Raw genomic sequence first — 13,253 nt, 5'->3', positions numbered from 1 at the left:
TACAGACTCTCAGAGCTCAGTGCAGCTGTTTGTATCCCTGCTAGTATTTCACTCCCTGCCCTGCCCTGTCCCATGATCCAGTCTGAGCAGTGTCACATGATGTTATTTTGATCTTAAATTCTGGGTATTATTAATTGGCCTTGATGCTCACTTGCCTTGAGTCTGACGAGCAGCAGCGTCCCCACGACGTCACTTCTTTAGATGTTAAGAAAGTGAGACGCCTTGGGAGCAGAATGCAGTGTGTGGGCTCGGCTGCCTTCTCCCCTGACAGGAGTACAGCACGCTGAGTGAACTACTGTATTTTCTCAAAGAATAACCAACCCCAGTACAGTGCAAATATGAATTTTATGAATTTTCTCTTCCAACCCACTCCCCCTCCATACAGGAAGACTTCTATCTTCTCTGTGGATACACCGTGTGGGCAGAGTCATAAAGGCACTGTAGGAAACTATACACTCTAGCAGCTTGCCCAGGGCAACTTGGTAGTTACACTGAACTTCAGATCCAGCAGGGGCGTCTGAAGGTGTTTATACATGGAACCTCTTATAGATGCAAATACTTGTAGTGAACTTAATGTGGAAATGTGGCTGTGTGAATGACAGTGTTCAGGATATCTACATCTTATACACACCATACCCCCCTTATTTAAAAAAAAATCACATCATTAGACTGGTGCTGTTAGTGCTTGTGACTGTGAGTGATTGTGTTTTAATAAAGCTCCAGTAATCCAAGCGCTAACTTCATGTCTTTTTTTCTCTCTCTCTTCTTTCAGGGACATCGCAGCTCGGAATTGCCTGCTGACCTGCAAAGGATCAGGTCGTGTGGCCAAGATTGGAGATTTTGGGATGGCTCGAGACATTTACAGGTACAATTCCAGCACAGTTCACTGGCTGATTTAAAACATCAGGCAAGACCACTTCGGCTCCGTCGGCCAGAGGACACCTCATCATCTGATCAGAGACCTGTTCCCAGGCTGTCACTGCCGTCTTTGGTCTAAAGGTTGAAGCCTGAGAGCAGACACACACTGGAACGTTGCTGTTAAAGGGATAGTTCAACATTTTGGCAAATGCTGTTTTTAGATCGGCGGGGCAGAGACGTGAGCTCTGCACAATGTGTGGTACTTTCACGTTTCCCTCATCAAACTACTCAAATACACAATCCAACAACTCCAAAATGCTCTCATGGACAAGTAGTGACCTGCACATTCACCATATAAAATAATCATGAAGCGTTACGAAACAGAGTTGTTTTTGAGGCAAATGCATAGCTGGAACTACATGCCAGACACGGCTGCTGGGTGGAGTGATTACAAAAGCAAGTAGTTCTGAGTATTTGCTTCATGTGTCGTAATGTTACATAATTATACGTGAATATTTCATAGCATGGTGAATGTGCAGGTCACAATTTGTGCACGAGAATATTTTGGAGTTGTTGGATTGTGTATTTAGTTTGATGACGGAAACAGGAAAGTACGATGCGCCTCCATCTCTGCCCCGCCAATCTAAAAACAGCTTGCACCGACAATTAAAGGTAATGAACCTACTCCTAACACCATTATTATTATGATTATGGCAATAGGCTAATTGGCCAAAATGTTGAACTATCCCTTTAAGTCTCTTTTTACATTTTATACTTACGCTTAGCCAACAAATACTGCATGAGTATGTCTATGGGACATACAGGTCTTCCTTGCCCGACTGCCAGGCTAAGCATCATTTATTACTTTTTTAAATCCGTTTTTGTACTCCATCAACACGTAATCAGGTGTGTTTGAGCCACGGCTCCAAAAGGCTCAGCCAGCTGCTGTAGCATGGCTGGTAGCTGTTAGCACGTCAGAGCTCCGGACCTCTGTGAGTCGAGACACTTTCACCAGATGTGTAGATTCATTTTTCAGCTCTCAAGGTTCACGTTTACACACGTTTGTTTTCACTCTGGTCCAAACAGTAGATCACACCTTCTAAATTTGCTTACTCTATAAATGAATCTGTTACCTACTGTACAGGGTCCTGTCATCAGTCAATGGTCAGGGTCCGGCCGGTCACAGAGAAACATGCTCCCTACCACCGGGCTTAATAAGCTTTCTGGGGAAACCCTGGGACAATTACCTGAATGGTCACAAGAAATAAATGGTGATCTTTAGTGTGAGACTCAAAGCCAGCCCCCAGCTCAAAGACAGTCCTTTGCTTTGTGAGCACCCCCCCACCCCCACCCGCCCTCCTCACTTCCTCTCCCACGCAGGGTTACACCACTTCCTGCTCTGGCTCTGATCATCAGCGCAGGTCGTCTGAAATCAAAAACAAACGCTGCATTTGTTTTGTCAACAGCTTCACCTCAGCTAACCCCGGGGTTGCAGCGGGCACCTCCACACAGCTTCCTGCCACACTGACCACTTCTAACTTCTAATTGATTTGCTTATTTTTCCTTGATTTCTGTGCTTCTACCGTTGGTTGATGGTGAAAATGTTGCGAGTGACTGACCTCTGACCTGGGGAAACAGGTTTTGATATTTATCATAAGTACTGATATGATATAATTAAGAGTCTCTGCGTCTGATTTCCTGCCTGGATCTATCTGATTCAGCCTCTGCCAAAAAAGATTGGGCACGAAGCAGCGGCCCCTGGTGGGATGAGATCCAGAGCCAGAGTATCTCCAGTTGTTGATTTATCATATTTGCCCAAGTGAAACTCTGGGTAGAGACACTTCCTCAGCCACAGGATGTGACCAAGCAAAACGCAAAAGTAAAACAGTTTCTCCTAAGAGCAGTGAGCAAACACAGTCCAGACTTGGTGACAGAGACAATATTAAATCTCTTTATTCCCCTCGGTATCATTTGGTAGAAAGACGACTGACTAGACTGAGAAGAGGTGCACTGTACACTTCACTGGTTCCTCTGGATTTATGGGTACATTTTTAAACAGCTGCTGCTTACGGCATGTGTACAGCTCCTGAAAACTTTCCGATTTAGAAATCTGAGTTGAAGTTGCAGCTCTGTTTTTCTCCCTGTGTGATTGTAGAGGCTGTGACACGTTATCATGGATCTTTTCAGCTGGTGAATGTTAGGGCAGTGAAAGTGTTTTTATTCTCCATCACACTGGTGTACTGAAGCCTTCTTTTAATCTACATCAGCTCATCTGTGGCCCCAGCGGCATCTCATTATTCTTAGCTCGTGCTCGTTTTTTAATATAGCTACCACAATTTCACGTGACACAATTTAAATGAATGCGCAATCCAGCAGGGAAATCTCCCAAGCCTTTCATCTTGTAAGAAATTAGAGCAGGGGAAATATGTCACAACATTCAGCTATATGAACGCAGCACTTTCAAATCATATGATGGAGAGTCACACAAGAGCAAAGTCACACTCAGAGCATCCGGAAAAGGCTGTTGCACAATCCCCCTGGGGAGCCGCATTAGGAGCGCTTGATTTAATTGCTGATGTCAGTTTTTCAGGTGCCTTGCTGTGATTTTGTTTTTATCTCTCAGCCTGGAGCCCTGGTGGTGCTGGGATTTTTTATTTTTTTATCATTGTTATTATGTTGAGAAGGAGGGGCGGTTGTTTAGCACACAATGCTGCCATGGGTGTGTTATTTCTGCTGTTTCATGATGTGGCCCTCCTGCTATGTGACGAGGGACATGGTGGTTCTTTTGAGGCTGTCACAGGGGACGGGTGTCACAGTCAGGGACCAGGGCGAGGCTTAATGTCAGCTTTTTATATTCTGGGTAGAGAGCCACAGGCGCACTCACACGTGATATTCCATGAGCTTCCTCTCGCACACAAATTCACTCGCATGACGGCACGCAGGGGATGCGGTGGTAAATAAAAAGCTGTGTAAACAATCGCTGCCAGTCAGTAATCATCCTCAGGTAAACACCTGCCACTGTGACGAGAAACTCTCTGTGCTCTTTGAGAAGAATTGGTATTTTGCCTTATATGGCTATTTTCCTCATAGTAAGTATTAACAACAGTCTACAGCGTGACTCCAGGTTGTGTTTAATAAGATCAGCCTGGTGCACTCACATGCATACGCACACACACACACACACACACACACACCCCGTAAACAAAGACATTCAACACAGTGAGGAGACAGAAGTATTAGGCTCCACATTGTGTCCCCCAGTGCATGTTCCTCTATTTGACTTTCTATTCAACACAATCCTTTCTTTGCCTATGTCTCTTACTTTTTCCTCTTTAATACTCCCCCAGCTTCCAGCTCCCCTTCCACACACAAAAACATAGGTATAAAACACGAACATTTGTACGATAGATTTCCTGGGCCTGTATTTAAGCCTCCCTGATCTGCAGCTCAGCCTTCAGTCTGTGTTGGTGGTGTTAGCAGTAGCAATAAATATGTCCATAAACCCCGTGCTAAAAAAAAAAAAAAAAAAAAGGATTTGATCCACCGATAAGGGGATTATCAGTCCCACGCTCTACGTTTTACCATTCCTCAATCTTTTCAAAATGTTTCAGCATTTCTAATGGACAGATAAGAACCTGAATACAAATGGAGGAAAGTTCTTCACTCTTCCAGGTCAGAATAAGCAGCCGCCGTAAATATAGTGCAAAAAAAAAAAAAAAAAACACGAGAAGATTGCGCCAGTCGGCTTTTTTTTCTAAATATCTTCACACAGAAAACCGAGCTTTACAGAGCAACAAGCGGACCTGCCACGGAGCGCCCACTGCCACAGCTGTTTGATCTAATTGCATCTGTTGATGTAGAGCTATCCAGTTTCCTTACATTTTTTTTTTTACTGGAACAGACAAGAAAATTAGAGGGAGTCACAGTAAGGAGGGGGTACAGTAGAGAAGCCGGTGGCAGGACTCAATTCTCCAATTGTGGGGCTAAAGCGGAGGAGGTAACCCATTGCCTTTATTGCATTGATTGTGTTGCTCTAAGTGATAGATTAAGGCATTGGGTGGTGATCTGTGCGAGTGCCCTGCAGTACGTTGTTAGCTAATCTATCCAGCAGACACACTCAACTAGTAATTGTTTTTCTGCTTCATTGATTATGTTTAACTTTCCTCAAGGCAAACTTCTTCTTCTGCCAATAGTTATCTAAGTATGTATTTCCCTTTCAGGCGTTTTATCTGACAGCATATCATCTATATTTATCTCCGCTCACCGCTCCCCTGAAGATACACAGCTACAGCTCTGAGCGAAACCAAATGATGAGTGTTGGTTCTAGTTATTTGCCTTGGATTTGTACGGTGGGGGGAATGCGGTTGTCTCTGAACTTAGAATTAAAGACACGTTTGCTATAGAAATAACCACACTAAAAGCAAGTCTGAGAAGCTGAGGCCACAGATCAATGGCACCTTCACACACAGGCCTCACCAGGGCATGAGCTCCAACCAGCAACGGGCCTCATGAGACATGGCTAGTTACCGTCATACAGAATGCTCTGCCACACCTCGACTGGACTTTATTAAAAGCACAAAAAATAAAAACTTTATAAGTGACACCATCAGTGCATGAAAAGAGGACACTGCATCGCATTCACAGCCAAGACAGAGCAGCCCAGTGCTGCAGCGAGTCAGCAGCTCTTCTGACAGCTGAGTCTCCCCCTCACCTCTCATGCAGGTGAGTGAGTGAGTGCATTAGCATGGTTAAATTTTACAGTTTTACCTATTTTAGTCAATATTACACAGTTGCCAAAACTCTAATCCCACGTCAGTCTCTCAAATCTCAGGCCAAATATGTGGTATGTTTATGTTAAATAGATTTTCTATACACACAGGACGGAGCGTGAAGATCAGAGCACAGTTTGTCTGCATTACAATAGTCCTTGATCTGAGATAATGTAGATTAAACTGATCTGCTTTGAAGTTATGATTATTCATTCCTGTTTAAAATTACAACTCCAGCAGCTCGTGGTGCGTGAGAACAGCTACCACCACCTGCACCCTCACTGTTTGTGCTTTGTTACAGTTGTTAGAGTTTAAATGAGACCTTGTGAGTACTGAGAATAACAACTCTCACATTTAACGTTGTTTAACCAGGTTTAGTTATTCAGATCGCCTTCTACCATTTTGGCCTGATAACACTGTGCTGTCCTGATCCATCCATTATACACTGTCCTTTGTTTTCATAACAGTCCAGTCTAACTTGTCTGAACTAGTTCATGGGACCGTTTTTGACTTAATCCCAAAAAAAAATGTTTACAAAGATTTGTTTTAAATGGGACTTATGAAAATAACACTTTTTGAAGGCTCTTTAACATAATTTAGGTGTTTGTCTAGGTTGAAATCCATGTGGATTTATGAGCTGTTCCCTCAGATGTCTCTCAGTGATGTAACTAGGATTCAAATTTCCATAACCCCACCCCTACCTGGGACCGGTAGAAGGGGCGGGACAAGCAGTGGTTCATTTGCATTTAAAGGGACAGGCACTGAAACCAGCCGTTCTGAACAGGGCTGTTTTGAGAGGATGAAAAGAGCTGTGATGTTTGATCCTTGGGGGATTTTGACCAAAGCATGTCACAGACATGTCTTTAAGACACCTGGGAACTATTTTAATTTGTGGAAGGGGGGCATAATATGTCTATGTATTAAATTCTTTTTTTTTTTCTGCATGAGGGATGGGAGAACCTAGACCCTGTAGCAACTGTGGATTTCACCATTGTAAAACATATCCACTCACCAATAAGAAGGACAGTGTAAACCACACACAGCTTCAGTCATGGTGCAGAATCTGGTCTGTCACAGCAGCAAAGTGTGAAACCAGCAGAAATGGATGAACTACACTAACTTTTTAAACACAAATTAACGTTAACCTTTCAACTTTAACTCTTGTCCTTTGAGAGTCCTCTCTTGTTGCTCTCATTTTTCTAAGGATATTAGTCCTGCAGCCAGGTCGGTGTTTGTCAGGGCTGCGTGCTGCGGCGCTCTCCAAGGTGCTGAGGCTGCTGCTGGGAGCAGCCGTGGAGCTACAGTATCCAGCACCTTGGAGACAGTAGTATTACCGCCACAATGCAGTGAGGATAAATGGATAAAGCTCCTCAACGTTTTACGTGAAATGACATTTTTGCAGTTCCATGGAGCAATTTGATTAATTATTCCGTTAAAGTCTTTAGCCCAACGCGATTATTTGCACCGGGTGCAGGATGCTCTGAAACGTCTGTAGCCCCGGTGCCTGCAGTCATGTTAAGGTGCCCCATGGTCCTAATTCATGTGTTTTAGCTTCCTGGCACCGGTTTCATGTTATTTTTGGATTACATTTTCCACAGCACTGTGAAGTCATTCATAGGTTTAGCTTAGAGCAGCTCACACATTTTGGCCCCTGGTTATGAACAGCACCACTTGAAATTAGCTTGAAATCCTCCTTAGACCAGGACAATATGTGATGGGTCACGCAGCCTGAGCCCATAGGCCTTGGCTGCTGTATCTGAGGAGCTCAGGCTGCCAACATACACTTCTTTCTTCCTTGTTGTCCCATATTTTATCCAAGGAGCAATTGTCCATCTCATTCTTTGCCACTGTGTTTTTCATTTGTTTACCATTCCTTTTTCTTCTTCAGCTTCTATCTGTTAAACAACTGAGCACAATGCTCTTTTCTCATGCTGCTGCACGTTCACACCTGGGAGCTGCCCACTGTAATTACAGTCCGCTCCTGTGCAGCCAAGTGCAGCTTCAGCAGAACAGTTGGTGCTTCATTTACTTGTCTAGTTTTCGAAGGCAAAGACAAAGAGAGTGTTACTGCCTCCCCTTTAGTCAAAGGCCCAGGGACATGAACTGGCATCCTTCCAGTCTCTATCTACAGCCTATTACAGCCCTGTTTATTATAAAGCTCTCGCCACGTTTACAAATTTGTGCTTAGGGACGTTTTTATGACAAAGTGACAGTTTTATGACAAATTCTCTGGGGTTAAACAGATTTATTCCTCTGCAACAGCAAACTGCACCAAATGATGCTGTTTCCTAGTTAAACACAGCCGACACCACTTCTGATACGTCTCTATCTTTCTGTATGAACACCACGATGGAGGTGGTGCCAAGCAGCATCCAGTTCATGTCTGTGCTCCCGGTGCCTGGAGCTGGGCGAGATGAACCGGGCTGTCACCTCTATCAGCCGCCACAATCAGATAGAACACACATCTGATAATTTCTCTACTGATGCAGAGCACAAGGCAGCATGGGAAATAACTCAGAGAGGGGCTCAGCCCAGCCAGACGTCCCCCTCCTCCTCCTCCTCCCCCCGGTCAGATAAGGAGTTCTCAGAGCATCTCTCACACCAACATGTAAGGAAGCTGAAAATGCAACTGGATCAGAGTCCTGATACAGCCGCTGACATACACGGAATTAATTGCTGGATGTGAGAATTTTTCCTCTTTTTTTTTCTTTTTTTTTTACTCTATTCTCTGCCTTTGAGAGCAGAAGTGTTTCCATGGTGATGGTGCTGCAAACTATAAATGCTGGTTTTCATTTAACAGTTGCTCCCTTTTTTATTTTTAGCAGCTGTTACAACCCCAAGCTCACTGTTTGGGGAAAGGGGGAACAACGTAAAACTGATTGGCAGTGGTAAAACAAAATTTGAAGGTAGTGAGGAGTGTAAATAAGTAAACAAATGTTCAACAGGGGTCGGAGGGTAACTATGAGGGAGGAGCAGGGTAGATGCTGTGTGAATCAAACACAGAATATAACAAAAAGAGAACTCTGCCTTAAGGAAATTGATGTAGAAACTGCTAGTGAAAAGAGAGACAACAACCTGTAAACTCTAATTCTAAAAAATAAAATAAAAATAAAAACTAATACAGGAAGTATGGCCCCTGTTCCTACTGAGCCCAACAGTGGTTCTGTCTTACTGGATGCAAACAGAAGTTGGAGAGCAGCAGCTGCAACAGCAGGCAAAGGAAATCAATGTTTTATTAACAACAATGTTAGTCAAAATGAATTTGACTTTTCATAACTTGTCTATGTGTCTGTGTCTCTGTGTGTGTAGGGCAAGTTATTACAGGAAGGGGGGCCGTGCCATGCTGCCAGTGAAGTGGATGCCACCTGAAGCCTTCATGGAGGGCATCTTCACGTCTAAAACAGACACATGGTGAGAATCTCTCACGTCTCTTTGAGAGGACAGTGTGATGTCACCTCCTATATATTTCACACAATGTGTGCTGTCCCAACCCGCTCGCTCCCTCCCACTGTTTTCACCTCCCTCCGTCTATCTCTGATCCCTGCCCATACAGTATATTTTTGTCTCTGCCTCCTCCTTGTCCTCTGCTTTCATCCTGTACTGCTTCAGCTCTGACGATGCCTGTAATTAATGACATCATTGTCCTCAGTCTCGCCCAGCCTGCGTTTCCTTCTCTTTAACTAATCTCTCCTCTCATCATCTGCCTCTGTAAAGGTCGTTTGGGGTTCTGCTGTGGGAGATCTTCTCACTGGGCTACATGCCATATCCAAGTCGCAGCAACCAAGAGGTGCTGGAGTTTGTTACCAACGGGGGAAGAATGGACCCACCTAAAAACTGCCCTGGGCCAGTGTGAGTAGCCTACACATCCACACACACACAGGCTGAATGCAGTCATACGCTGCACATGACCACAAGGATAATGTGATCCCATGAGATCTAATTAAACCGCTTCATAATGTAAACAAGAAGAAGAGATGCTTAGTTTATATAATGCCTGCACTATATACACACGTACATAGGCAGCATACTAAAAAGAAAAGAAAAAAACAAATAATAATGCAGAGGCAGACATGAAAGGCTCCGGCTGATATTGACATGTAAACAGTTGGTGACCCAGAAGGCGACAGAAATGTACCAGGAGGTTGCTCTCAGAGCTTTCAATATGGAAACCACACTAACACTTTCTTTCATGTTTGCCTCCCAATTTGGAGGGAGACATGGGGAGCTGATATGGAGCTGAAAAAAATTTAAAAAACACACATTTCCAAAGCACCCTGTATTTCGCTCTCTTTAAGATACCGCCTCTCATGTGAACTCTGTGATAAAGCACATATAGGCAGATGCTCTCCCTTCGTACACACCTCCCAGCCTCTCTGTTGATTTCAGCTTTATCCTTCACACCTGTTGTCCACAGGTTTGCAGTTTTATCATTTTGCAGCCTGCTTTGCATGTTCCTTGTATTTTTTTTCCTGTAACAAATATGGTCCCGTGGTGCTCTATTAATTTGAAGTTGTGAAACAGCCTCGCAGCAGGACACACTAATTCTTGAAAGCAACAAACGATAGACGACGTCAGTGCAGCAATTAAAACCTTTCTCAGGATTTAACTTGACTGTTAGTTGTTCCTATAATCTGCATCGCCCATTTAACACAATCACTCAAACTGGTGGGAGGCTCCTCTCTACTTCTGCCTGATGTGATCAAAACACATCAATGATGAAAAACGGGTGAATGTTTTGTCTAAGAGTCTCAGTCTGGAGTTCGTTAAATCAGCAGGAGAGATGATGTTTGTCACCTACTGTTTTCTTTTTGTTTACTCTTCTCCTGCATGGAGTGGGAGAGAATGTTCTCATTAAGTGTTTTGTGCCGGTGTGTGTCTGTACATACATGTGTGTGTCTGTAGGTACCGTATTATGACTCAGAGTTGGCAGCACCAGCCTGAAGACAGACCCAACTTCTCCACTATCCTGGAGAGAATTGACTACTGCCTACAGGTAAACTCACAGAGCAGCATGTGAACATGTTAGGGACTAGCAGCGAAAATAATTCATTCACAGTTTTGCTCAAGGATAAACTCTGATTATTTCCAATAAACTGTATCAGTTCATTTGGGATGTTGATGGAGGAAACACAAGGTGTGTTTTTACACAACAAGTCAAGACGTAGTTCTGAATGAAATCATAGAGGGAGAGTGATGCTTATTTTATTCTGAAAAAGGTTTCTCACAGAAAAACTAAAGAAATGTCTCCTGTTGTTGTTGGCCTAGCAGTCAGCTCTGTGCTGCATCTGCTTCAGCTCTGCATTGGCTTTACAGACTAAAACTAAACTCCCAGAACTTCTGTTTTGCAGTTCTGCAGGTTTTATTCTAGCCAGAGAAACTAAATTCTCTCACCACAAAGCTGCAGCTTAATTGAAAAGATGGAAGAATGGAACATCACCATGTTGAACCAGATCCTCTCTGACTGTCCTGACCCTCTGATGTTTGCCCCCCTCCAGGACCCTGATGTGGTGACCATGCCCCTGCCTGTAGAGTACGGACCCGTCCCTGAGGAGGAGGAGCGTGTCCCCATGCGTCCTGAAGACACCTCCACTCCAACCGTGTTGGTAAATGCCCAGGTGCCTGATGGGGAGGCGGCACAGCCCCCGCTGCCGCCGCCGCCGTCCTATCCTGGAGAGGAGACCCAGCGAGGGGGGGAGCACACCGTCATCACCGGCACAGCACCGGAGGCCAAAGCACAGCCGGCGGCCGGCCAGCCGTACCTCCACCAGCACCAGCAGCCTCACACGCAGACCTCCGTCACCATGACAACCACCAACACCGTCACCTCCACGGCCGCCCTTACACTCACTGCCAAGGGACCTCACGTCACCACCCAGCCCGGTCCGGAGGGGGGCCACATCAACCTGGCCTTCAGCCAGGGCCACGCGCAGGACAAGGAGGGCCACGGGGGCCACGGGGGCCAGGGGGGCCACGGGGGCCACGGGGGCCAGGGGGGCCACGGGGGCCACGGGGGCAAGAACACCAGCCTGTGGAACCCCACCTACGGCTCCTGGTTCCTGCAGCAGCAGCAGAGGAAGCAGCAGCAGCAGCAGCAGCAGCAGCAGCAGAGGCAGGGAGGGGTGGGGGGCGCGGGGCTCAGCGGGGGCAGGGTTCCAGGTGAGGGGCAGGAGCACGTGGGCCGGACGGTGGCCGAGGTGGCGGGGGCGCTGGGGCTCCAGCACCAGCACAAGCAGTTCCAGCAGCAGCTGCAGCAGCAGCACCAGCTCCAGCTGCTGCACCACCAGCAGCAGCAGCAGCAGCAGCAGCAGCAGCAGCAGCAGCAGCAGCAGCAGCAGGGTCTGTGTAGACCTCTGTTGCCCCCCCCGCCCCCCCCTGCTGCCCAGTCCCCTCTGCTTTTAGATTCCGCCGCCTTGCCCCCGGTTCCCCTCTACAGACTGAGACGGTTCCCGTGCGGGAACATCGGCTACGGCTACCAGGAGCAGGGCGTGGCGCTGGAGGCCAACCCCCCTCAGCCCCCGCCCTCTCAGCAGGGGCCCCTCCTGCCCCCCTCGGCATCCCTCCAGAGGGGGGGGCCCATCCCCACTTCTGTGTCCCTGAGTCGGTCGGGCATGTCTGAGGACAGCCGTCCGCTGCTCGTCACCATGGGAACAGTGCAGGACCCCCGGCTGCCCAGGATGGAAGGCCACAACGCCACCGTGCTTTAGCCCCAAATGTCTGTCCTGCTTTTTTTCAGGTCCTGTCTTTGGAGAGCGTGTGTCCAGGACCCTCAGCAGCCAACACTGTGTCAGGACTGAGCTCGTTTTACACCCCCACCCAGTCCCCCCAGTCCCCCCCGTCCCCCCAGTCCCCCCCGTCCCACCCCTCCAGTCCTCACCCTTTTTGGTTTCCTCCTCCAGTTCAGACAGAGCCCACCACAGAGAGCTGGATGAGTCCACCAGGCCTTTCTACCCAGAACCTCGGAGGGTTGGTAAAGCACATCAGACAACTAAAACACTTTGGGAGGCAAAATGTAGAGGAGGCTAGTGTAGTTTTAAGAGTTTAAAAAAATGTATTTTTTCAACACTGGAAGGATGGTGACTGAGAGTGGAGTGGGTTTAGGTCTGGGACCGAGCGAGAGGAGGGGGTTGGTTGTGAGTTCATCAGGACCATCAGAAGGATTCAAATCTCTATATTTTGCCAGACTTAAAACTTTGGAGTCACAAACGTCAGTGACCAGCGTGACTGTAGCAACAGCGACGTTGTGTACAGCTGCCAGCCACATGTGTCCGTTCTCCTGCAGGACCCTCACACTGTTCCCTCTCCACATCCTTTTGGAAAACAGCAGCGTGGTAAATAACTTGTACCAGACTATTTTTCAAGAATATCACTGAGTTGGACACTGGATTACCAGAGACATTTATACTAAAATACTGGGAAAAATGTGTTTGTTGATGTTTGCTTGCCTGCTTGTTTATTTATTCATTTGTTTATTTATTATTTGGAAGTGGCTCTATAAATTATTGAAAACTCCAGTTCCTTTTACATCAACTGGTTTTTCACTTTAGGTTTTTTAAGTTGCAGGATTTTATTTTTAGTAATACGTGACAAAAAAAAAAGTCAAAACCATCCCAAAACTGAAAACTCTGT

General features: G+C 46.2%; 1 protein-coding gene across 1 annotated transcript in view; it reads left to right on the top strand.

Moving 5' to 3' along the window:
- Positions 1-13,034, top strand: part of alk (ALK receptor tyrosine kinase) — a 362,208-nt gene extending 349,174 nt beyond the window's left edge. Inside the window, exons 25-30 of the mRNA XM_085767765.1 lie at positions 773-865; positions 8,937-9,038; positions 9,342-9,476; positions 10,530-10,620; positions 11,123-12,443; positions 12,495-13,034. Of these exons, the coding sequence (XP_085623891.1) occupies positions 773-865; positions 8,937-9,038; positions 9,342-9,476; positions 10,530-10,620; positions 11,123-12,331 (1,630 nt within the window). The 3' untranslated portion in view covers positions 12,332-12,443; positions 12,495-13,034. The remainder of the gene's footprint in view (positions 1-772; positions 866-8,936; positions 9,039-9,341; positions 9,477-10,529; positions 10,621-11,122; positions 12,444-12,494) is intronic.
- Positions 13,035-13,253: the final 219 nt, after the last annotated feature.

The sequence above is a fragment of the Trachurus japonicus genome, chromosome 22 (assembly GCF_045865225.1).
Source record: "Trachurus japonicus isolate A0001 chromosome 22, Traja_1.0".
NCBI classification, from domain to species: Eukaryota; Metazoa; Chordata; class Actinopteri; order Carangiformes; family Carangidae; genus Trachurus; species Trachurus japonicus.
The sequence above is the reverse complement of the archived record's forward strand: the minus strand, read 5'-3'. Positions and strand labels throughout refer to the sequence as shown.